Below are 26145 nucleotides of genomic sequence, written 5' to 3'. Positions count from 1 at the left end.
AGTCGCACGTTGACGTTAAGCCACTCTCGGAGGTGGTTGTGGACGTTCAGTGTGTCTCTAGGAAGACGTTCAACAACCAGCAGAGGTGACTTGTTGTGACGCAGTGCGGCAACCTCAGCAACCCGATAAGGGGTTGTCTGCACTACCCAGACAGTCTAGACAGTTTCGGGTTGTCGCTGTACTTTCTCGCATCCCCATGGTTGACTGTGCAGCAGTACCATGATCTTGTGTCCGGCTCCGTCACGCATCCACCAGTGCGACCGGATTCAGCGAGTCAGACGTTGCCCACTCCGTTGCCGTTTCCTCATCAGTTTCGGATGAGGAACCCTCTGATGAGGACATGGCTGAACAAGACGATCAACCCCCAGCCCTGCTATCCATCCAGAAGATGCTGAAGAAGGAATACGGCCCTGTCAGGCTGTGGATGAGTCTGGTTAGGACACTGTCATCCGTGGTTCAATTGGTGTCACTTGGAAGACTACACCTCCGTCCTCTTCTGTATCATCTAGCTTTTCACTGGAAAAGGACAAGACGCTAGAAGCGGTCTCGATCCCGGTTTCCGGAAGATAAGTCTGGTCTAACTTGATGAAAGGACTTTATCAACCTTTTATAGGGTCTTCCCCTGACTGTTCAGACTCCCAACCACGTTCTCTTCTCAGACGCATCGGACGTAGGCTGGGGTGCGACCTTAGGCGGTAGGGAATGCTCGGGATTATGGAACTCGAGTCAAAGGACAATGCATTTTAACTGCAAGAAGCTTCTGGCAGTACGTCTGACCTGGAAAAGCTTCAGGTCTCTCCTTCAAGGCAAAGTAGTGGAGGTGAACACAGACAACTCCCTGCTTTGATGTTCATCTCCTAGCAAGGAGGGACTTACTCTCTGACATGGTTCGAGTTCGCTAGTGACCTCCTCTCCTGTTCAACAGGTCTAGACTTTTCACTAGTAACAAGTTTCTTCCAAGGCAACTTGAATGTCTTAGCAGATTGTCTCAGTAGGAAGGGACAATAATTCCAACATATTGGACCCTCCACAAAGATGTATGCAAGAGACTTTGGGTCACCTGGGGCCAGCCAACCATAGATCTCTTCGCAACCTCGATGTCCAAGAGGCTCTCAATACTTTGCTCACCTATCCCGGACCCAGCAGTGGTTCTTTTAGATGCCTTTCTACTAGATTGGTCACATCTAGATCTATATGCATTCCCTCCTTTCTAGATTGTCAACAAGGTACTGCAGAAGTTCGCCTCTCACGAAGGGACAAAGTTGACACTAATTGCTTCCCTCTGGCCCGTGAGAGAATAACTTACCGAGGTACTTCGATGGCTAGTAGACGTTCCCAGAACTCTTCCCCTAAGGGTGGACCTGCTACGTCTGCCACGTGTAAGAAGGTACTCCAAGGCCTCCACGCTCTTCGTCTCACTGCCTTCAGAGTATCGAAAGACTCTCGAGAACTAGAGGTTTTTCGAAGGAGGCAACCAGAGCGATTGCTAGAGCAAGGAGAACATCCACCCTTAGAGTCTACCAATCGAAGTGGGAAATCTTCCGAAACTGGTGCAAGTCAGTATCCGTATCCTCGACCAGTACCTCTGTAACTCAAATAGCTGACTTTCTCTTATATCTGAGGAAAGAGCGATCTCTTTCAGCTCCCACTTTCAAGGGTTACAGAAGCATGTTGGCATCAGTCTTCCGTCACAGAGGCTTAGATCTTTTTAACAATAAAGATCTACAGGACCTCCTTAAGTCTTTTGAGACCACGAAGGAGCGTCGTTTGGTTACACCTGGTTGGAATTTAGACGTGGTTCTAAGATTCCTTATGTTAGACAGGTTCGAACCACTTCAATCAGCCTCCCTGAAAGATCTCACCTTTAAGACTCTTTTCCTGATATGCTTAACCACAGCTAAAAGAGTCAGTGAGATTCATGCCTTCAGCAAGAACATCGGATTTTCATCCGAAACGGCTACATGTTCTACATCTTGGTTTTCTAGCCAAACACGAGCTGCCTTCTCGGCCTTGACCAATATCGTTCGATATTCCAAACTTATCGTATGGTTGGAAATGAACTAGAAAGAGTATTATGTCCTGTATTATTATTATTATTATTATTATTACTATCCAAGCTACAACCCTAATTGGAAAAGCAAGATGCTATAAGCCCAGGGGCTCCAATAGGGAAAAATAGCCCAGTGAGGAAAGGAAATAAGGAAATAAATAACTGAAGAGAACAAATTAACAATAAATCATTCTTAAAAAAGTAATGTCAAAAGAGATATATCATATATAAACTATTAACAACGTCAACAACAAAAATGTCATATATAAACTATAAAAAGACTCATGTCCGTCTGGTCAACAAAAAAGCATTTGCTCCAACTTTGAACTTCTGAAGTTCTACTGATTCAACAACCCGATTAGGAAGATCATTCCACAACTTGGTAACAGCTGGAATAAAACTTCTAGAGTACTGCGTAGTATTGAGTCTCATGATGGAGAGGGCCTGGCTATTAGAATTAACTGCCTGCCTAGTATTACGAACAGGATAGAATTGTCCAGGGAGATCTGAATGTAAAGGATGGTCAGAGTTATGAAAAATCTTATGCAACATGCATAATGAACTAATTGATCGACGGTGCCAGAGATTAATATCTAGATCAGGAATAAGAAATTTAATAGACCGTAAGTTTCTGTCCAACAAATTAAGATGAGAATCAGCAGCTGAAGACCAGACAGGAGAACAATACTCAAAACAAGGTAGAATAAAAGAATTAAAACACTTCTTCAGAATAGATTGATCACCGAATATCTTAAAAGACTTTCTCAATAAGCCAATTTTTTGTGCAATTGAAGAAGACACAGACCTTATATGTTTCTCAAAAGTAAATTTGCTGTCAAGAATCACGCCTAAAATTTTGAAAGAGTCATACAAATTTAAAGAAACATTATCAATACTGAGATCCGGATGTTGAGGAGCCACCGTCCTTGACCTACTTACAATCATACTTTGAGTTTTGTTAGGATTCAACTTCATACCCCATAATTTGCACCATGCACTAATTTTAGCTAAGTCTCTATTAAGGGATTCCCCAACCCCAGATCTACATTCAGGGGATGGAATTGATGCAAAGAGAGTAGCATCATCTGCATATGCAACAAGCTTATTTTCTAGGCCAAACCACATGTCATGTGTATATAGTATGAAAAGTAATGGGCCAAGAACACTACCCTGTGGAACACCGGATATCACATTCCTATACTCACTATGGTGCCCATCAACAACAACTCTTTGAGATCTACTACTTAAAAAATCAATAATAATGCTAAGAAACGACCCACCCACTCCCAACTGTTTCAGTTTGAAAACAAGGGCCTCATGATTAACACGGTCAAAGGCAGCACTAAAATCAAGGCCAATCATACGAACTTCCCGACCACAATCAAGGGATTTCTGCACTGCATTGGAGATTGTAAGAAGGGCATCACATGCTCCAAGGCCTTTACGAAAACCAAATTGCAAACTCGGGAATAGATGATTACCTTCAGCAAACCTATTAAGACGTTTTGCCAGAAGACGTTCAAAAACTTTAGATAATATGGGAGTTATGGAAATTGGGCGGTAATCAGTGGGACTTGAGCTACCACAAACACATTTACATAGAGGAGTAACATTACCAATTCTCCAACAAGTGCTAAAAGCTCCTCTTCTTGCTAACTTGCGTAAAATAACAGATAACTTTGGAGCTAAGAAATCTGCTGTCTTTATAAAAAACAAAGGAAAAATACCATTAGGGTCTACACCTCCATAAGCATCAAGGTCCATCAACAGAGCTTTTATCTCACGAGATCGAAAAGCTAAACTAGTTAGTTTAGCCTCAGGAAAACAGGAATGAGGAAGTTCAAGTTTTTCATTACTCTGTTTACTGTCAAAAACATCAGCCAAAAGGATTGCCTTTTCCTTTGGACAGTGAGTGACTGAGCCATCTGGATTAAGTAAAGGAGGAACTGTTGCATCTACACCAAAGAGTGCAGATTTAAGGGTAGACCACCATTTATGTTCCTGAGTTGTACCAGAGAGGGTTTCTTTTATGATTAAATTGTACTCCTTTTCAGTTGAGGCATAAACTCTCTGAGCAAAAGCTCGAAGCTGAGTATAGTTGTTCCAGGTCATATCTGATCTGTTACCCTTCCAAAGGTGATAGGCCTCCTGCTTCTCCAAATAAGCACGTCTACAATCATCATTGAACCACGGTTTGTCCTTCATTCGGTACCTTAGCACACGAGAAGGGATACGCCTATCAATTATGTTGACTAGATTCTCATTCAAGGGGACAACAGGATCTACACTATTATATAATTGTGACCAATTCAAGCACAAAAGATCATGCAAAATCCCATTCCAGTCTGCTTGGGATTTCATATAAATTTTACAAGAATATGATATATCAGGGACAGGCTGCTCAGTCTTCACTAATAATGAAATCAAGGCATGATCAGAAGTCCCGACTGGAGAACCAACCTTACTAGTTATAACGCCAGGGGAGTCAGTGTATACGAGGTCCAAGCAATTACCAGACCTGTGAGTAGCTTCATTTATGATTTGCTCACAGCCTGATTCTGAGGCAAAGTCTAAAGCTCTTAAGCCATGGCGATCGGTAGGAGAGATAGAACTCAACCATTCCCTATGGTGAGCATTAAAATCACCAACAAAGACAAACGAAGCCTTTCTATCATCTTCTTGTATCTTAGCCATAATGGTAAGAAGACAATCAAAGATAGAATCATCCATGTCTGGATTCCGGTAGATTGAACACAAATAAAAGTTGTTATGCCTGCCACAAACTTTTATTACCTGAATCTCATGACATCCACATTGATAGCAGGACTTATGAGAAGCAGGGTACTCGGTCCTAATATACACCGCCATTCCCCTGGCCCTAGGAATGGAATCACGTTTCAGCATTATTGGCTTCTTAAAACCAGTTATAAGGAGCTCAGATGAGTGCCTCATATTAGAAACCAAAGTTTCTGAGCACAAAAGAATATCATACTGTCTGGACGCAACTGTAAGGTCTTGGATATTTGCATGAAGACCACGAATATTGCAATACAGAAGACGACATTGACGAAATCTAGGACGTACTGGTCCCGGATTTTGCTCAATGTCTCCAGACAGCATAAGAATTAATAGAAATAAAAAAGAGACATCATACTTAAAAACTAGATTAACAAGAATTAAAACAAAAACAATATGTACAGAATAATAATAAAAGTGATTGATGATATCCATAGACTATAGTAAAACGTCGGAAAAACTGGTCAACATGGAGGAGCCGATACACCATGCAAGGCTAAATACCCTCCAGGATAGCCACTTCAACTGAAGGGAGGACAGTAAGGATGGTTTTGAGAAGAAAAAATCAGAAAAAGGAAAAGACAACCTCTTGATAAACCACCAGGCATCCATGGCCCTTCTATTAAGCCTGCCCAACACACCATTTCAAAAAAACAAGAGGAAGAAAAAAAAAATAAGATAGAATAGTGTGCCCGAGTGTACCCTCAAGCAAGAGAACTCTAACCCAAGACAGTGGAAGACCATGGTACAGAGGCTATGGCACTACCCAAGACTAGAGGACAATGGTTTAATTTTGGAGTATCCATCTCCTAGAAGAGCTGCTTACCATAGCTAAAGAGTCTCTTCTACCCTTACCAAGAGGAAAGTACACTGAACAAATTGCAGTGCAGTAAATTAACCCCTTGGTGAAGAAGTGTTAAGTATCTCATTGTTGTCAGATGTATGAGGAAAGACGAGAATATGTAAAGAATAGGCCAGACTATTCCGTGTAAGTGTAGGCAAAGAAAAAATAAGCCGTGACTGGAGAGAGGGGTCCAATGCAATACTGTCTGGCCAGTCAAAGGATCCAATACCTCTCTAGTGGTAGTATCTCAACGGGCGGCTGGTGCCCTGGCCAACCTACTACCTATAAAAGAGCTCTTAAGTTCTATTTTAAAAACCTTTACGAGGCCCGTCTGAAGCTTTATGGTGTTCAGTTAAGAATCCATCTTTGCCTATGTCAGAGAATTCTTTATCCTATTATTTTCAGACTGTTAATACGAGAAGCTCATTCCCTTCTGAATGAGGAAGACCAAGCTTGGCTGAAGGTAAGGACACACGAAGTTAGAGCTGTCACAACTTCCGTGACCTTTAAACAAAATAGATCTCTGCTAAATATATTCGACGCAACCTTTTGGAAAAGCTAATCAGTGTTCGCGTCTTTTATCTTAAGAATGTCCAGTCTCTTTACGAGAACTGCTACACTCTGGGACCATTCGTAGCAACGAGTGCAGTAGTGGTGGGGGCTCCACCACTACAATTCCCTAATTCCAGAACCTTTTTAATCTTTCTCTTGAAATATTTTTGGGTTGTCCGGAAGGCTAAGAAGCCTTCCGCATCCTGGTTGATTTGGCGGGTGGTCAAATTCTTTCTTGAGAAGCGCCTAGATTAGAGGTTTTGATGAGGTCCTTTAGTATGGGTTGCAGCCCTTCATACTTCAGCACCTAGGAGTCGCTCAGCATCCTAAGAGGATCGCTAGGCTCAGTAAGGAAGACGTACTTAAAAAGGCAGAGTAATGGTTCAAGTCGACTTCCTTACCAGGTACTTATTTATTTTATGTTTGTTATTTTGAATAACTGCTAAAATAAGATACGGGATACTTAGCTTCTAATGTTAACATGTATGCTGGTCTCCACCCACCACCCTGGGTGTGAATCAGCTACATGATCATCGGGTAAGATTAATATTGAAAAATGTTATTTTCCTTAGTAAAATAAATTTTTGAATATACTTACCCGATGATCATGAATTTAAGGACCCTCCCTTCCTCCCCATAGAGAACCAGTGGACCGAGGAGAAAATTGAGTTCTTGTTGACAAGAAGTACTTGAGTACCTGCTCACAGATTGCGCTGTTGTGTACACCCCCACCTGTATAGCGATCGCTGGCGTATCCCGACCTTAGATTTCTGTCGGGCAACAGAGTTGACAGCTACATGATCATCGGGTAAGTATATTCAAAAATTTATTTTACTAAGGAAAATAACATTTCATATATAAACTATTAAAAGAGACTTAAGTCAGCCTGTTCAACATGAAAACATTTGCTGGAAGTTTGAACTTTAGAAGTTTCACAGATTCAACTACCCTATTTGGAAGATCATACCAAATCCTGGTCACAGCTGGAATAAATCTTTTAGAATACAGGTACTGTGTAGTTTTGATCCTCATGATGAAGGCTTGATTATTAGGCATGATATCTAGTGGTATGAGTGTTTTGTCTGTCATATAAACCAGTTTCTCTTCCCCGAGTTTAAACTCCGTCAAAGGACTGAGTTTTGAATAGTTTAAATAAATTGGAGTGAGTCCAAGTGTTATGTCATCCTTATTAATTTGCTTTGTTGCTTGGAATTTTTGTGTAATTTATTTTTCCATTTTATTCTCACAGGCGATCACCAGCAATTGCGACCTAGTGCAACAGTGTTCGAACTTGCAACTAAATATGGACTAGACACCTCTCTCTTTGAAAGAATGATTAAGAACGGCCTTGCGTAAGTATTTAATCAGTCCGGCAACTCAGATGTAATATCTAATTCAAAATCATTATGGTTCACACTGTATAAAACTATGTTCATTTCATTGATGTGACCAGTGTTAAATTAGATTACTTCTATCTTTTCCCTGGAAACATACACCACACTGTAACTCTTCAGTGGTTTTACAGGTTAAATATATTGTTAGGAAGTGCAGATGTTACACCTAGCTTAGAGAGCTCTCTTAGTCCTCTGCTCTTAGAATTTGAGAGCTGGCTACAGCACCTCGCAGTGTTTGGGTGGCTTCAACAGTATATTTAACACGTCTTCCTCGAGTGCTTAGGTTTTTTGTGTCATGGAGTTTTACTCCCAATGTTGTAGGATAGAGGAAACTCACGCTGCTAGTGCCTCAGTACGGCCAAACAAAACAGATGTGAACTGCTTTACTGCATTGTATCGAGAAATGATTGCACAGGACTTTGACATTCCTATCGCTTAATAAGGCGACTTGGTACATCTCCAAACAGCCTGTGATTTTTGCGTTTGACCCGTGGTTTTTTGACGCCAGTACGATTTATCACAAAAATGAGCATTTTTCAATATTAATCTTACCCGATAATCATGTAGCTGTCAACTCCGTTGCCCGACAGAATTCTACGGAAGGGATACGCCAGCGATCGCTATACAAGAGGGGGGGTGTACTCACAAGCGCCACCTGTGGCCAGGTACTGCAGTACTTCTTGTTGACACCACCTCAATTTTTCCTCTGTCGTGCTTCCGGCAAGACGTTCATGGATACGCTTATAATTTTGGAGTCTTGTTCACGGTTTTTGGTGAAGTATTGCTCTAAGATTTCAGCTTTCGCTATTCAGGAAGTTTTATTATTAGCTTAGCTAGCTTTTGGAATTAATTTGATTAATTATGGTGACGAAGAGAGTATGAACTCTCTTTCACCTTTAAATGGCCGACCCTTCCCTTAGACGGAAGTGTTGGTGTCTAAGAGAGTATAGACTCTCTTTCTTAATTTTGCTTAACAAAAGTTATAGATTTATTTTATATCTCTCCGCCTTTTATAGGCCTCTTCGATTAACTTCCTTTTTTATAAACTTATTAAAATTAATTTTTATATTTGTTTATATTCGACCTTTCCTAATAGTAGGCGGTCTTTTCTTGTACCGAAGTTAATTAACATTGAGCCCGTCATTTCGGTTTTACCTGTTAACATATTATGCTATTTTAATGTTTTTGAAAGAATTTCTTTGATAGTCTCGTACTGTTTCAAAGTGGAACTAACGTTTTGTTTTGTGTCTGCAGTTGTTGACGTTCAGAACGTTCAACTTGCGCTCTATCGTTACGATAGAGAGAGAATTGTCACGGTGTCACGTTGCAGTAAGAGTAAACCGTTTCTAGCGTTTTGTTCATTCTTTCTTAGCTTAATGGTTTTAATTCTAATAAAGGAACTTTTTATTTGGGAAATCTTTCAGTTTTTTTCCTTTAACAATAATATGTTTTAACGATATATATGATTGGGCTCTTCTCTCAGGTTCTAAGTCAAGAGAGAGAGAGAGAGATAGAGACGGAGGGAGAGAGAGGAGGATAAACGTTTCGTTCAAGCGAGTAACGTTGTTATCGTTTTTGCTCTTCTCCCTAGTCTCTTTAGGGGAAGAAGGTAAACGTTTCTAGAGTTTTATTCTTGTTCTCAAGCTTTATGCGGTGAGAGATTTTAAACGTAGTTTATTTGATCTAGTGTTTAGTCTCTTTCCAGCCACTGAATTATTTATCTTTCATTAGATTTTTCTGTTACATTGTAATTCTGTTTTCGCAATTACTAACTTTTAAGGAAGGATAGAATTGCGTGTTTCAGGCACAAACCACTTAAAGTTTCGAGTTCAGTGAAATAAGTGCAAACAGAAAATCAAAAGTGATAAGTGATTAGCGCAAAGTGTGTCAGTGTTGTGCGTGAGGGTACTTCTGTGCGTGCCAGTCGTCCTCCCAGTCCGGGACCTCTTGCAAGCTCCCAAGCCCAGGGGAGAAGCAATGTCGAAGGGCAAAAGGGTTCGGCAGGCCTTGATCGGCGCACAGAAGTATCCTCGGTGGTTGCAGGCGTGTCTTACAGAGACCGTCACTCCCACCCGCAGACGATTGAGCCCTTATTTTGCTCGTCTGCAGAAGAAATTTCGGGGAGAAAACGCTGGACTCAGGTCTCAAGACCTCTTAACGTAAAGTCCAGACCTCTAGAGTTCAACAACCCGGATGCAGTCTTTGGGTTAGCTCTGACTCTCCGCAGTCATCAGGTGACTGCACACCTCCTAAGAGAGGTAAGGCGATGCCTCAACAGACCTCAACAGACCTCATCTTCTATTAAGGCTTTGCCTCAACAGACCTTTTCGTCTGTTATTATTATTATTATTATTACTATCCAAGCTACAACCCTAGTTGGAAAAGCAAGATGCTATAAGCCCAGGGGCTCCAACAGGGAAAAATAGCCCAGTGAGGAAAGGAAATAAGGAAATAAATAAATGAAGAGAACAAATTAACAATAAATCATTCCAAAAACAGCAACAACGTCAAAACAGACATATCATATATAAACTATTAACAACATCAAAAACAAATACTGTATGTCATAAATAAACTATAAAAAACTCATGTCCGCCTGGTCAACAAAAAAGCATTTGCTCCAACTTTGAACTTTTGAAGTTCTACTGATTCAACCACCCGATTAGGAAGATCATTCCACAACTTGGTAACAGCTGGAATAAAACTTCTAGAGTACTGCGTAGTATTGAGCCTCGTGATGGAGAAGGCCTGGCTATTAGAATTAACTGCCTGCCTAGTATTACGAACAGGATAGAATTGTCCAGGGAGATCTGAATGTAAAGGATGGTCAGAGTTATGAAAAATCTTATGCAACATGCATAATGAACTAATTGAACGACGGTGCCAGAGATTAATATCTAGATCAGGAATAAGAAATTTAATAGACCGTAAGTTTCTGTCCAACAAATTAAGATGAGAATCAGCAGCTGAAGACCAGACAGGAGAACAATACTCAAAACAAGGTAGAATGAAAGAATTAAAACACTTCTTCAGAATAGATTGATCACCGAAAATCTTGAAAGACTTTCTCAATAAGCCTATTTTTTGTGCAATTGAAGAAGACACAGACCTTATATGTTTCTCAAAAGTAAATTTACTGTCGAGAATCACACCTAAAATTTTGAAAGAGTCATACATATTTAAAGAAACATTATCAATACTGAGATCCGGATGTTGAGGAGCCACCGTCCTTGACCTACTTACAATCATACTTTGAGTTTTGTTAGGATTCAACTTCATACCCCATAATTTGCACCATGCACTAATTCTAGCTAAATCTCTATTAAGGGATTCACCAACCCTAGATCTACATTCAGGGGATGGAATTGATGCAAAGAGAGTAGCATCATCTGCATATGCAACAAGCTTGTTTTCTAGGCCAAGATGACTTTGCTGCAGTCCATGCAGTCGCAGCTTGCGGTCTTAATGCGTGAGTTTCAGGCTGAGAAGGTTACACCTCCTCCTGCGAGCGCTCCGCCTCACCGCAGTCCAGTCTGCCAGGCGTACGAAGTTGAGGTTCCTCAAGCTACCTTACCGCGTTCGGAGTTGCCAGTTACCAGCGTTGTGCAGCAACCTTAACCTTCCTTAAGGCAACCTCAACAATGGGAGCAGGAGTCTTATGCCTTGAGGCAAGATTTTCTTGCAGTTAGACCATCTTCGAGGCAACAACCTCTTGAGGTACGACAACCTCTACCATCCTTGAGGCAGCCACCTCAGCTCTCGCAGCTGCTACCTCACTTTCCTCAAGGCGAGAGCCTCAACTCTTGAGGCTAGCTCCTCAGGAACCTCAACTCGTGAGACAGGAACTGCGTTCTGCGCAGCCGCTATCTCAACTCTCGCAGCTCACACCTCAAGAACCTCAACTCGTGAGTCAAGAGCCTCTCTCTGCGCAGCCACCTCAACCCTTGAGGCAAGCGCAACTCTTGAGGCAGGAACCTCATGCTATGAGTCAGCCACCTCAACGCATGCTTCTGCCACTTTCTCCTCAACTTGAGCCTCTTCCCATTCAACTTTGAAATAACAAATGACAATAATAACACCTCATTACTTTCATAACTTGCATTTGTAATCATATACATGTATGCCTACACAAACATTATGATAATGGAGGTTATTCGTATTACTTAAATAAAAAAATATATATGTATTCCTTGCATTATATTTTTAACAAAATCGCAAAACATGGCAAAAATATCTTCAAAACAAAAATGAATCATGAGTTATGAATGTAAGGTAAATATTATGTTGTTATTAAAACCCCATGCAAGCATGCATGAAGTAATGCAGTGTTGCCAACAGGGCGAGTTTCCCTTTCCTGAGGTGAAGTAGATTATAGTACATTTAGTGCAGCTTAATTCTACGATTATCATGCCGGCTATCAAATTCATCAACAAAAGACAGTAATGCGATATTACTCAATCTAGCACTGGTCATGGAATTTCTGAGAAATGTTACACGCCATGCAACATTCTCTGCTTACCTTACAGCATGCTCTACATACAGCATGCTCTGCATACCTTACTGCATGCTTCTCAGTCACACATCTTTGGTTGTTGCCAACTCACTAGACTGTCAAGCAGTTTCATAACGTTGCCTTCTAGTCTGCTGCTTTTGCACCAGTGAAACCCTCACTGAGAGAACTTAGCTTTTCTCGGATATGGTCCCTGTAGATGAGAAAGTGCTTTTCTCCCTCCTTCTGATATTCCCTTGAGGACTCTGTCATTTGGAGAGGAGCCTTTAGCTGCGTAGCCTCCTATGGACTTTTATTTAAGCATAACATGCTTCCAGGGAAGGTAATGGTTCCACTTCAGTCGCTAACCCCGTCTGTTACCACACCTGCTCCCATAGACCTTGAGCTGTGTTGCAAGACATGCAGTCCAAGCTTAGTCCTTGTTAGAGGATTTTTTGTTTACGGAGTCAATGTGTCACTGGGAAGACGTTCAACAACCAGCAGAAGTGACTTATTGTGACGCAGTGCGGCAACCTCAGCAACCCGATAAGGAGTTGTCTGTACGACCCAGACAGTCTAGACAGCTTCGGGTTGTCACTGTACTTCCTCGCTTCCCCATGGTTGACAGTTCACAGACTGTGCAGCAGTACCATGATCTTGTGTCCGGCTCCGTCAGACGACTGGCTTTTAAGAGCTCCCACAAGTCGTCGCTGTCTGGAGATTCTCAGATGGACTATGGATCTGACCAAGGAACTGGGCCTCCTGGTCAATTTTGAGGAGTCTCAGCTCGTCCCATCCCAGACCATTGTCTACCTGGGTATGGATCTTCAGAGTCGAGCTTTTCGGGCTTTTCCGTCGGCCCCAAGGATCTTCCAAGCCCTAGAATGCATCCAGAGCATGCTGAGAAGGAACCAATGCTCAGTCAGGTAGTGGATGAGTCTAACAGGGACACTTTCATCGCTGGCCCTGTTCATCGTGTTAGGGAGACTCCACCTCCCCCCCCTTCAGTATCATCTAGCTGCTCACTGGATAAAGGACATGACGCTAGAGACGGTCTCAGTTCCTGTTTCTAAAGAGAGGAGGTCTTCTCTCGCGTGGTGTAAGAACAGCTTTCTTCTCAAGGAAGTCTACCTTTGGCTGTTCAGAAACCCGACCGCCGTCTCCTCTCGGACGCATCAGACACGGGCTGGGGTGCGACTTTGGATGGACAGGAATGCTCGGGAACATGGAATCAGGAGCAAAGGACACTTCACATCAATTGCAAGGAGTTGTTGGCGGTTCTTCTGGCCTTGATAAACTTCAAGTCCCTCCAGCTTAACAAGGTGGTGGAGGTGGACTCTGACAACACCACAGCCCTGGCTTACATCTTCAAGCAGGGAGGGACTCTTTCGTGGAAGTTGTTCTAGATCGCAAGGGACCTCCTCATCTGGTCTAAAGATCGAAAGCTCACGCTGGTAACGAGGTTCATTCAGGGCGGTATGAATGTCATGGCAGATCGCCTCAGCCGGAAGGGTCAGGTCATCCCCACAGAGTGGACCCTTCACAAGAATGTTTGCAGCAGACTTTGGGCCCTGTGGGGTCGGCCAACCATAGATCTGTTCGCTACCTCGATAACCTAGAGACTCCTGTTGTATTGTTCTCCGATTCCAGACCCAGCAGCAGTTCACGTGGATGCTTTTCTGCTGGATTGGTCCCATCTCGACCTGTATGCATTCCCGCCGTTCAAGATTGTCAACAGGGTACTTCAGAAGTTCTCCTCTCGCAAAGGGACACGGCTGACGTTGGTTGGCTCCCCTCTGGCCCGCGAGAGAATGGTTCATAGAGGTACTGCAATGGCTGGTCGACATTCCCAGGACTCTTCCTCTAGGAGTGAACCTTCTACGTCAACCTCACGTAAAGAAGGTACACCCAAACCTCCACGCTCTTCGTCTGACTGCCTTCAGACTTTCGAAAGACTCTCAAGAGCTAGGGGCTTTTCGAAGGAGGCAGCCAGAGCGATTGCCAGAGCAAGGAGAACATCCACTCTCAGAATCTATCAGTCTCAAGGGGAAGTCTTCCGTAGCTGGTACAAGACCAATGCAGTTTCCTCAACCAGTACCACTGTAACCCAGATTGCTGACTTCCTGTTACATCTAAGGAAAGTAAGATCCCTTTCAGCTCCTACGATCAAGGGTTACAGAAGTATGTTGGCAGCGGTTTTCCGCCACAGAGGCTTGGATCTTTCCACCAACAAAGATCTACAGGACCTCCCTAGGTCTTTTGAGACCTCAAAGGAATGTCGGTTGTCCACTCCAGGCTGGAATCTAGACGTGGTCCTAAGGTTCCTTATGTCATCAAGATTTGAACCTCTCCAATCAGCCTCTTTTTAGGACCTCACATTAAAAACTCTTTTCCTCGTGTGCTTGACAACAGCTAAAAGAGTAAGTGAGATCCACGCCTTCAGCAGGATCATTGTTTTCACATCTGAAACGGCTACATGTTCCTTGCAGCTCGGTTTTTGCTAAACGAGCTTCCTTCACGTCCTTGGCCTAAGTCGTTCGAGATCCCAAGCCTGTCCAACTTGGTGGGGAATGAACTGGAGAGAGTACTTTGCCCAGTTAGAGCTCTTAGGTACTATCTAAAAAGGTCTTAACCTTTACGAGGACAATCAGAAGCCTTATGGTGTGCTATCAAGAAACCTTCTTTTCCAAGGTCTAAGAACTCAGTTTCTTACTATTCAGGCTTCTGATTAGGGAAGCACATTCTCATCTGAAGGAAGAAGACCTTGCTTTGCTGAAGGTAAGGACACATGAAGTGGGAGCTGTGGCTACTTCAGTGGCCTTCAAACAGAACCGTTCTCTGCAGAGTGTTATGGATGCAACCTATTGGAGAAGCAAGTCAGTGTTCGCATCATTCTATCTCAAAGATGTCCAGTCTCTTTACGAGTACTGCTACACCCTGGGACCATTCGTAGCAACGAATGCAGTAGTAGGCGAGGGCTCAGCCACTACATTCCCATAATCCCATAACCTTTCAACCTTTCTCTTGAATACTTTTTATGGGTTGTACGGTCGGCTAAGAAGCCTTCCACATCCTTGTTGATTTGGCGGGTGGTCAATTCTTTCTTGAGAAGCGCCGAGGTTAAAGGTTGTGATGAGGTCCTTTAGTATGGGTTGCAGCCCTTGATACTTCAGCACCTTAGAGTCGTTCAGCCTCCTAAGAGGAACGCTGCGCTCAGTAAGGAAGACGAACTTATTTAAGGCAGAGTAATGGCTCAAGTCGACTTCCTTACCAGGTACTTATAATTTCATTGTTATTTTGAATAACTGATAATATGAAATACGGGATACTTAGCTTCTTGATATACATGTACACTGGTTTTCACCCACCTCCCTGGGTGTGAATCAGCTACATGATTATCTGGTAAGATTAATATTGAAAAATGTTATTTTCATTAGTAAAATAAATTTTTGAATATACTTACCCGATAATCATGATTTAATTGACCCACCCTTCCTCCCCATAGAACCAGTGGACCGAGGAAAAATTGAGGTGGTGTCAACAAGAAGTACTGCAGTACCTGGCCACAGGTGGCGCTTGTGAGTACACCCCCCCTCTTGTATAGCGATCGCTGGCGTATCCCTTCCGTAGAATTCTGTCGGGCAACGGAGTTGACAGCTACATGATTATCGGGTAAGTATATTCAAAAATTTATTTTACTAATGAAAATAACATATTTCAAATTCTATCCCATCCCTTGATATTTAATATTAAGACCTGGGATTAACACTATATATAGATCTGATATAGACTTCCAATCAAACGTAGAGTTTTTCTAAAAAGTAATTTTTTCAATATTAAACTTAGCCGGTGATCATATAAGCTGCAACTCTGTTGCTCGACAGAAAAACCTACGGTCAAAATACGCCAGCGATCGCTATGCAGGTGGGGGTGTACATCAACAGCGCCATCTGTCGAGCAGGTACTTAGTACTCCAAGTAAACAAAGAACCAATTTTCTCTCTGTCGGGCTACCGGCAAGACCTACTAATACGCTGTTACTAACTGGATTTGTTTTCACAACTATTTGGTGAAGTACACTATTCTAGTTTTGAGCTTTCGCTATGCAGGTGTTTTATCTTCATCTCAAAACTTGAACTCGTTTTGGATAGATTTAATTAGGGTGACAAAGAGAGTATGGACTCTCTTTCACTTTTAAATGGCCGACCCTTCCCTTAGACGGAAGTGTGTTTAGGTTTTTAGTAATTTTGCTTAACACGTTATAGATCTATATATTTTATATCTCTCCGCCTTTATTAGGCCTCTTCGATTAACTTTCCATTTATTATAAACATATAAAGATAATTTTTATGTTTTGTTATTATGTGACCTTTCCTGATAGTAGGCGGTCCTAACTTGGAACCAAAGTTAATCAACGTTGAGCCCGTTATATCGTATTTAGCCTTTAAAGAATTTAAAACTTTTTAAATTTAATGTTTTATGAAAGAATTTCTTTGATAGTCTTCGTACTGTTTTCAAAGATGAACTAACGTTTAGTTTTTTATGCTACGCAGTTGTTGACGTTCAGGACGTTCAACATGCGCTCTATCGTTACGATAGAGAGAGAGTGTATCACGGTTTCACTTTGCAGTAAAAGTAAATCGATTCTGACGTTTTGTTCATTCTTTCTTAGCTTAAATGTTTTAAATTCTAATTTAAAGGAACTTGTTATTTGGAAAACCTTTCAGTTTTTTCCTTTAGTCAAATAACATGTTTTTTTTGACGATATATAATTGGGCTCTTCTCTTAGGTGCAAAATCAATAGAGAAAGAGAGAGAGAGAGAGATAGAGACGGAGGGAGAGAGAGGAGAGAAAACGTTCCGTTCAAGCGGGTAACGTTTTTCTCGTGTTACTCTCGTCCCTAGTCGCTGTACGGGGAAGAAGGTAAAACGTTTCTAGGGTTTTATTCTTGTCCCCAGGCTATGTGCGGTGAGAGATTGTAAACGTAGTTTATTTGAACTAGTGTTTAGTCTCTTTCCCAGCCACTGATTTTTTTATCTTTATATATGTTTTCTGTTAGTATTAATGAGCTGCATTATACGACTGATTTCGCAATTACTACCTTTTAATGAGGGTAGAATTGCGTGTTTCAGGTAGAAATCAGTAAAAGTTTCGATTTCAGTGAAATAAGTGCAAAACAGAAAATCGAAGTGATAAAGTGATATGCGCAAAGTGTTACAGTGTTGCGTCCGAGGGTTCGTCTGTTCGTGCCTGTCGTTCACCTAGTCCGGGACCTCTTGCAAGCTCCCAAGCCCAGGGGAGAAGTAATGTCGAACGACTTATGGGTTCGTCAGGCCTTGATCAACGAACAGACGTTTCCCTCCGTGGTTTCGGGCGTATCTACCCAAGATCGCCCCACCCACACAAAGACGAGAGAGCCCATTTATTTCTCGTCTGCGGAAGAGGTTTCTTGTAAGAAACCATGGACCAAGGTCTCGCAGCTTATTAAGCGCAAGTCGGTCCCTTCCGCGCAAGTCCAACGGCCCAGTTGTAGCCACTGGGTCAGTTCGGACTCGCTGCAGCCTTCCGACGACTGCTCACCTCCTAAGAGAGGCAAAGCGGTACCGCATCAGGCAGTCACACCGTCTGTTGCCGCACCTGCTCCTGTAGACCCTAAGTGGTCTTTGCTGCAGACCATGCAGTCTCAGTTAACGTCATTGATGCGGGATTTTCGTGCGGAGAAGGTTGACACTGCACCAACCTCTAGCCTACAACCATCACGGTTGTGCGTCCTGTGGACGCTGAGGCGACCTTCTGCCGCACTCCAGCTGAGAGAGTCCCGCCACCCATGCGTTCCAGTGTACCCTGCCAGCCGCATGTTGACGTTCAGTAACGCACGGAACCTTCCGTTGACGTTCACGAGGTACAACAACAGTCGAAGTTGTTTTGTTTTGACGCGGTACGTCAACCTCCACATTCTAGAGTTGTTTTGACTGCTCAGTATAGACAGTCAAAGCAGTCTCGAGTGAACACTGTATGTCCTCACGCACCTGTTGTGGTTGACAGTTCAGTTGTTGACAGTTCACAGACTGTCAAGCAGTTACATGACGTTGCCTTCTGGTCTGCTACTAATGCACCAGTGAGAGACTCACTGAGATAACATAGCTTTTATCGGACAAGGTTCCTGTAGATGAGAAAGTGCTGTTCTCCCTCCTACTGATATTCCCTTGAGGACTCTGTCATTTGGAGAGGAGCCTTAAGCTGCTTAGCCTCCTATGGACTTTAATTAAATCATGATGATTTTTTAAGGATCTTCGTCCGGATCTTGTAACTGCTGCTCCTCGTTCGCCTAAACGTCAGAACTTACACTAGGCCTAGCTACTTCGAAGCCGTTGTTTTTAAGCTAGTGCTCTCTCGCTCTCCTAGAGAGCGTTACGTTGGCTAGGCGACTGGTTTTTGCACCAGGAGGAGTTTTAGGGATACAGCCTTTGATTTCCCTTCTTTTAAACTGGCTTATAGAGCGAGAGTCTGATAGGACACGAGAGAAGTTCTCGGCTTGGGAGTTCATGCATCTGCCCAGATAGACTTCTCAATTCTGGTAGACTCGCCCTGGCGCCTAGCCAGGAGACGCTCCAAGTTGTTTAAAGGTCAACTTCTCAACTTTTGTCGAGCCTTTGAAGTTTTGCTGTACTATTATGTCACACATAACAAGGCTTTCAGGGATGGTAAATGGTTCCGCCTCAGTCGCTAACCCCGTCTGTTGCCACACCTGCTCCCGTAGACCCTAAATGGGCTTTGCTGCAAGACATGCAGTCCAAGCTTGCGTCCTTGATAGAGGACTTAAATGCGGAGAAGCACCTTCTGGCCAACAACCTTCTAACCGGTTGGTTGTGCGCCCTGTTGACGCTGAGGTAACCTACTCGCGTCTGCCAGTTGAGGTGGTTCCTCCTTCTGGCCAACAACCTTCCAACCGGTCGGTTGTGCGCCCTGTTGACGCTGAGGTAACCTACTCGCGTCTGCCAGTTGAGGTGGTTCCTCCACCGATGCGACCCAGTGTGGGTTGCCAGTCGCACGTTGACGTTAAGCGACGCTCGGAGGTGGTTGTTGACGTTCAGGACATTCAACAACCAGCAGAGGTGACTTGTTGTGACGCAGTGCGTCAACCTCAGCAACCCGGTAGGGTGTTGACCGCACAACTCAGACAGTCTAGACAGTTTCGGGTTGACGCTGTACTTCCTCGCGCACCCATGGTGGTTGACAGTTCACAGACTGTGCAGCAGTTCCATGATATTGCGTCCGGCTCCGTCACGCATCCACCAGTGCGACCGGATTCAGCGAGTCAGACGTTGCCCACTCCGTTGCCGTTTCCTCATCAGTTTCGGATGAGGAACCCTCTGATGAGGACGTTGCTGAACAAGACGATCAGCCCCCAGCCCTGCTATCCATCCAGAAGATGCTGAAGAAGGAACGCTGCCCAGTCAGGCTGTGGATGAGTCTGGTAGGGACACTGTCATCCGTGGATCAATTTGTGTCACTAGGAAGACTACACCTCCGTCCTCTTCTATACCATCTAGCTTTTCACAGGAAAAAGGACAAGACGCTAGAAGCGGTCTCGGTCCCGGTTTCCAGAAAGATAAAGTCTTGTCTGACTTGGTGAAAGGACTATATCAACCTTAGAGAGGGTCTTCCCCTGACTGTTCAGACTCCCAACCACGTTCTCTTCTCGGACGCATCGGACGTAGGCTAGGGTGCGACATTAGACGGTAGGGAATGCTCGGGATTATGGAACTCAAGTCAAAGGACAATGCATTTCAACTGCAAGGAGCTACTGGCAGTACGTCTGACCTGGAAAAGCTTCAGGTCTCTCCTTCAAGGCAAAGTGGTGGAGGTGAACTCGGACAACACCACGGCTTTGGCGTACATCTCCAAGCAAGGAGGGACCTACTCTCTGACATTGTACGAGATCGCAAGGGACCTCCTCACCTGGTCAAAAGGTCTAGACATATCACTAGTAACGAGGTTCATCCAAGGCAACTTGAATGTCATGGCAGATTGTCTCAGTCGGAAGGGACAAATAATTCCAACAGAATGGACCCTCCACAAGGATGTATGCAAGAGACTTTGGGCCACCTGGGGCCAGCCAACCATAGATCTCTTCGCAACCTCGATGACCAAGAGGCTCCCAATATTTTGCTCACCAATCCCGGACCCAGCAGCAGTTCATATAGATGCCTTTCTACTAGATTGGTCACATCTAGATCTATATGCATTCCCTCCGTTCAAGATTGTCAACAAGGTACTGCAGAAGTTCGCCTCTCACGAAGGGACAAGGTTGACGCTAGTTGCTTCCCTCTGGCCCGCGAGAGAATGGTTCACCGAGGTACTTCGATGGCTAGTAGACGTTCCCAGAACACTTCCCCTAAGGGTGGACCTTCTACGTCAGCCACGCGTAAAGAAGGTACACCAAGGCCTCCACGCTCTTCGTCTGACTGCCTTCAGACTATCGAAAGACTCTCGAGAGCTAGAGGCTTTTCGAAGGAGGCAGCCAGAGCGATTGCTAGAGCAAGGAGAACATCCACCCTTAGAGTCTACCAATCAAAGTGGGAAATCTTCCGAAACTGGTGCAAGTCAGTATCCGTATCCTCGACCAGTACCTCTGTAACTCAAATAGCTGACTTCCTCTTATATCTGAGGAAAGAACGATCTCTTTCAGCTCCCACTATCAAGGGTTACAGAAGCATGTTGGCATCAGTCTTCCGGCATAGAGGCTTAGATCTTTCCAACAATAAAGATCTACAGGACCTCCTTAAGTCTTTTGAGACCACGAAGGAGCGTCGTTTGGTTACACCTGGTTGGAATTTAGACGTGGTACTAAGATTCCTTATGTCAGACAGGTTCGAACCGCTACAATCAGCCTCCCTGAAAGATCTCACCTTAAAGACTCTTTTCCTGGTATGCTTAGCCACAGCTAAAAGAGTCAGTGAGATTCATGCCTTCAGCAAGAACATCGGATTCTCATCCGAAACGGCTACATGTTCTACAACTTGGTTTTCTAGCCAAACACGAGCTGCCTTCTCGGCCTTGGCCAATATCGTTCGATATTCCAAACTTATCGTATGGTTGGAAATGAACTAGAAAGAGTCTTATGTCCTGTAAGAGCTCTTAAGTTCTATTTAAAAACCTTTACGAGGCCCGTCTGAAGCTTTATGGTGTTCAGTTAAGAATCCATCTTTGCCTATGTCAAAGAATGCTTTATCCTATTTTATCAGACTGTTAATACGAGAAGCGCATTCCCATCTGAATGAGGAAGACCAAGCTTTGCTGAAGGTAAGGACACACGAAGTTAGAGCTGTCGCAACTTCCGTGGCCTTTACACAAAATAGATCTCTGCAAAGTATAATCGACGCAACCTATTGGAAAAGCAAATCAGTGTTCGCGTCTTTTTATCTTAAGAATGTCCAGTCTCTTTACGAGAACTGCTACACTCTGGGACCATTCGTAGCAACGAGTGCAGTAGTGGGTGAGGGCTCAACCACTACAATTCCCTAATTCCATAACCTTTTTAATCTTTCTCTTGAAATGTTTTATTATTGTTTTTGGGTTGTCCGGAAGGCTAAGAAGCCTTTCGCATCCTACTTGATTTGGCGGGTGGTCAAAGTCATTTCTTGAGAAGCGCCTAGATTAGAGGTTTTGATGAGGTCCTGTTGTATGGGTTGCAACCCTTGATACTTCAGATCCTAGGGGTCGCTCAGCATCCTAAGAGGATCGCGAGGCTCCGTAAGGAAGACGTACTTAAAAAGGCAGAGTAATTGTTCAAGTCGACTTCCTTACCAGGTACTTATTTATTTTATGTTTGTTATTTTGAATAACTGCTAAAATGAAATACGGAATACTTAGCTCATAATAATGTAAACATGTAATGCTGGTCTCTACCCACCCCCCTGGGTGTGAATCAGCTTATATGATCACCGGCTAAGTTTAATATTGAAAAATGTTATTTTTATTAATAAAATAAATTTTTGAATATACTTACCCGGTGATCATATATTAAAGGACCCTCCCTTCCTCCCCAATAGAGACCCAGTGGACCGAGGAGAAAATTGGTTCTTTGTTTACTTGGAGTACTAAGTACCTGCTCGACAGATGGCGCTGTTGATGTACACCCCCACCTGCATAGCGATCGCTGGCGTATTTTGACCGTAGGTTTTTCTGTCGAGCAACAGAGTTGCAGCTTATATGATCACCGGGTAAGTATATTCAAAAATTTATTTTATTAATAAAAATAACATTTTTTAATTATGGTATAAAGATAAATCCTATAAATTGGGGAAAAAAAAGTAAAAAAAAAAAAAGAAAGAAATGAAAAAAGGAATTTATAATTGGACGGCCATGGTACAGCTTACTGAAGTGCCATGTCCTGTACGTTGGCAGTCAGTCGCCTCCACTTCTCCCTGTCTCTAGCCGTTTATATCATTTTATGCTTATTTAATTTTAAAGCAATCCGATGAAATATGATCCAAATTTTTATTTAGGCCTACATTATGGAAGTTAAATAAAGGTTACTTAGGCCCTTACTGAACGTAAATATTTTGAGACACAGACAAGCACAATTTTCTGGTCGTACAAAGTCATTCACCTGCCCATAAGATTACAAGCCTTCTTTTATGTACCCTCAGTGTTGATGACAACTACACCTGGGTAGCTGGAGCAGGTGAGGTGACAGGTTATTCTAGCCTGTGTTTAGATGATGTCAGTATACTTTGGCGTCTGCCTTGCCCTCGATCTCATCTCCTCTATCCTCCCAGTGGGACATTAGCGCTCTATTATCTCTCATGATGTGCCCAACAAAACTCAGTTGTCTCTTTCTTATTTCCTTTACCATTGCTCTCTGCTCTTTCAAGTCTTGTCATTACCTCCTCATTTGTTACTCTGTCCGTCCAGGATATTCTGAGCATCCTTCTGTAAAACCACATCTCTGCTGCATTTAACTTGTTTCCCAGCCCTCATGTTATTTTCCACTCTGAATGATGTGGCACATAGTAGTAATAGTAATAATAACGGAGATAAGGGACCCATGTCTTAACCCTTTTACCCCCAAATGATGTACTGGTACGTTTCACAAAACTCATCCCTTTACCCCCATGGACGTACCGGTACGTCCTTGCAAAAAACTGCTACTTAAATTTTTTTGTTGCATATTTTGATCATTTTTTGGGAAAATTCAGGCATTTTCCAAGAGAATGAGACCAACCTGATCTCTATGACAAGAATTAAGGCTGTTAGAGCAATTTAAAAAAAAAATATACTGCAAAATGTGTTGGGAAAAAAATAACTCCTGGGGGTTAAGGGTTGGAAATTTTCAAATAGCCTGGGGGTAAAAGGGTTAATACAAATTCACTGTTAATCTTCTAATTTTATATATTGTTAACCATAGCTGTGCTTCCAAAGCTTATTGGACAGTGAATGTTTCTAAATTAAAATATTGAATTAAATATGATTAGAATAATGTATTGTAATTCACTTAGGTATGAGAAACTAGAGTTCCAGCATCGTATGAGGCCTGCCATATCCCGTCTCCTTGTGCCTTCGATATATCCAGAATTGAAAGATGATCAAGTTGTGCATACCTACCCCCATGTGAAAGGAATGGCATCTGATGTGTTCTTCATCAGTCACGATGTTCCTGAGCGAGAGGTATGTTGAAGTTAATCCTTTTTGATATGATGTTGCCATTAATATAACATTGTTTTTATAGATATTTTATGTGTTTTGCACACGCAAACAAACGGTTCCATTGAATATAAAAAATATATTTAGAATTTGTAAGATATTGTATGATTGGTTAATCCCAGACCATGATATCCATCTTGGTTTATTCCATTTTTGTTAAATGTACATCATATGGCGAGCGATTGTGACGCAGTTCCGGTAGGTCCTGCTGCTTCCTCCGGTCGCCTTGGTGGCCGCGGAAGTAGCAGCAGTAAGGGATTCAGCGAGTGAAACTTCATTTGTGGTGGATAACGGGGGAGGGTGGGTTTTGGCACCCTAGCCGTACCAGCCAAACTCGGCTTAATCCCTCGTCAGGCAGGGAGGAGCGTAGAGTGGAAAGGTCCCCTTTTGATCCCTTGTTTGGATGTCGGCCAGCCCCTCAAAATTGGTGAAAGTGCGTTGGTAGATAGATAGATTTTACTCACACCTCATGTCAGAATTGAATAGAAATGAATGTTTCAACAAGAGAATATAATTATTGATAGATTAACTCAAAGGGGGGGGAGTCATTGATTGGAACGAGTTTCTCTTATGTGAGAATTTCTGGTAAAATATCAGTAGATTTATTCCTTAAAATGTGATCACATTATTATTATTATTATTATTATTATTATTATTATTATTATTATTATTATTATTATTATTATTAAATGCTAAGCCACAACCCTAGTTGGAAAAGCCGGATGCTATAAGCCCAGGGGCCCCAACAGGGAAAATAGCCCAGTGAGGAAAGGAAACAAGGAAAAATAGAATATTTTAAGAATAGTAACTACATTGAAATAAAAATTTCCTATATAAACTATAAAAACCTTAACAAAGCAAATGGAAGAGAAACTAGATAGGAGTGTGCCCAAGTGTACCCTTAAGCAAGAGAACTCTAACCCAAGACATTCTTTAACTGAATCACTCAATTCACTTTCTGGACACTTGATTGTCTTTATTTACACTTTTACATTCAGTTTTGACAAGGAACTTATCTAGAGAAGGCTACTTTTGTCTAATGTAATAATCTCTGATCGGCCTGTTGAAACCTTATGTCGGTGAACACTTTGTGTGAGTAGTGTAGGGGCACTGTGGGACTGCTTTTTGTGTATCGTATAATAATCTCATTCACACTTTTTCACAAGAAATTCCCGTGCTACGGGTACACGTATACTTTGCTAGCAGGGCGATGGAACACTCGTTACCCTATACAAACTTTTAAAGAAATTTATACTTGTACAGTATTAATTTTTTCATATACATTTATTCGTAACCATAGGTTCTACTGTACATAAACAAAAGAAAGAGCTTACCTTAATGAATAAGGGGTTAAGGTATCCGTACGCACATATTTGATAGTGATCATTGGCTAATTTTTGTTATGGAAGTACTACTTTCTATCTATATGCGCTGAATGTTAACCCCGTCAAAAGTCGCCTGTTTGGCCTAAATCCATCAAATTATCTGTATGACAATATGCTGTACAATGAGTTTAATCTTTGTATCATAAAATAACTACTGGTGTTATGGAATAAGTAGTGGTAGTTTTTTTTTTCTAGAAGCAAATGCTTATAAATAATCCAAAGGTCAAAAATAACATTCTCACTAAAACATTACAATAATTATTGTTATCGTATCCATGTTCTAGATTGTTCAGAATTCTGATTACCATTAATGCTATTTAAGGTGTAGCGTATATCATTTATAGAGTAATAATTTTAGGCAAATCAACTGTTTTTCTTAGCACAGTTACAAACATTTTGCCTAGTTAGTAAGTCAAGTCACTTCAAAAGTGCTTGCTTATTTTTGTTAATGCTTTTAAGATAATTGTTTTTTTTCCATGTGTTGTGCGGGCTTATTGGAAGAGTCCCTGCCTGGCACTTGCCAGACTAAGGTTTGAGTCCCACTCAAAGTAGTGTCTGTAACATCAACATTCTTATGAGTCGAGGTTTGAGGGGTGCTGGGTCATCAGCAGTTTTTGCCTGGCCCCCCCCTAGTCATAGCTTAGGTGAAGAGGGCCCTTGGGTGCTGATCATTATATATGGTCAGTCTCTAGGGCATAATCCTGCTTGCTAGGGCAACGTCACGATCCCTTGCCTCTGCCATTCATGAGTGTCCTTTAAACCTTTATTTTACGTTTCAGGAGAGTGATGACAACAACAGCCATGAGAATTTACACGAGGCCCAACTCATGATCGGCCTTTGTAAACATCTGATGCTTCAAGGGTATCATCCTGAACAAGTGACAATTCTCACCCCGTACTCCGGCCAGTTTTTCCTGCTCCGAAAGG

The 26145-nt window shown here is 42.6% G+C and overlaps 1 protein-coding gene across 2 annotated transcripts in view; it reads left to right on the top strand.

Annotated features, from left to right (window-relative positions):
- LOC137647163 (NFX1-type zinc finger-containing protein 1-like) overlaps positions 1 to 26145 on the top strand; it is a 181233-nt gene that overhangs the window by 89914 nt on the left and 65174 nt on the right. For both annotated transcript variants that reach the window (XM_068380441.1, XM_068380442.1), the window contains exons 4-6: positions 7492 to 7594; positions 23629 to 23797; positions 25998 to 26144. In XM_068380441.1, coding sequence (XP_068236542.1) covers positions 7492 to 7594; positions 23629 to 23797; positions 25998 to 26144 — 419 coding nt within the window. The remainder of the gene's footprint in view (positions 1 to 7491; positions 7595 to 23628; positions 23798 to 25997; position 26145) is intronic.

The sequence above is a fragment of the Palaemon carinicauda genome, chromosome 9 (genome assembly GCF_036898095.1).
Source record: "Palaemon carinicauda isolate YSFRI2023 chromosome 9, ASM3689809v2, whole genome shotgun sequence".
NCBI lineage: Eukaryota > Metazoa > Arthropoda > Malacostraca > Decapoda > Palaemonidae > Palaemon > Palaemon carinicauda.
This window is presented reverse-complemented; position numbering and strand designations above follow the sequence as displayed.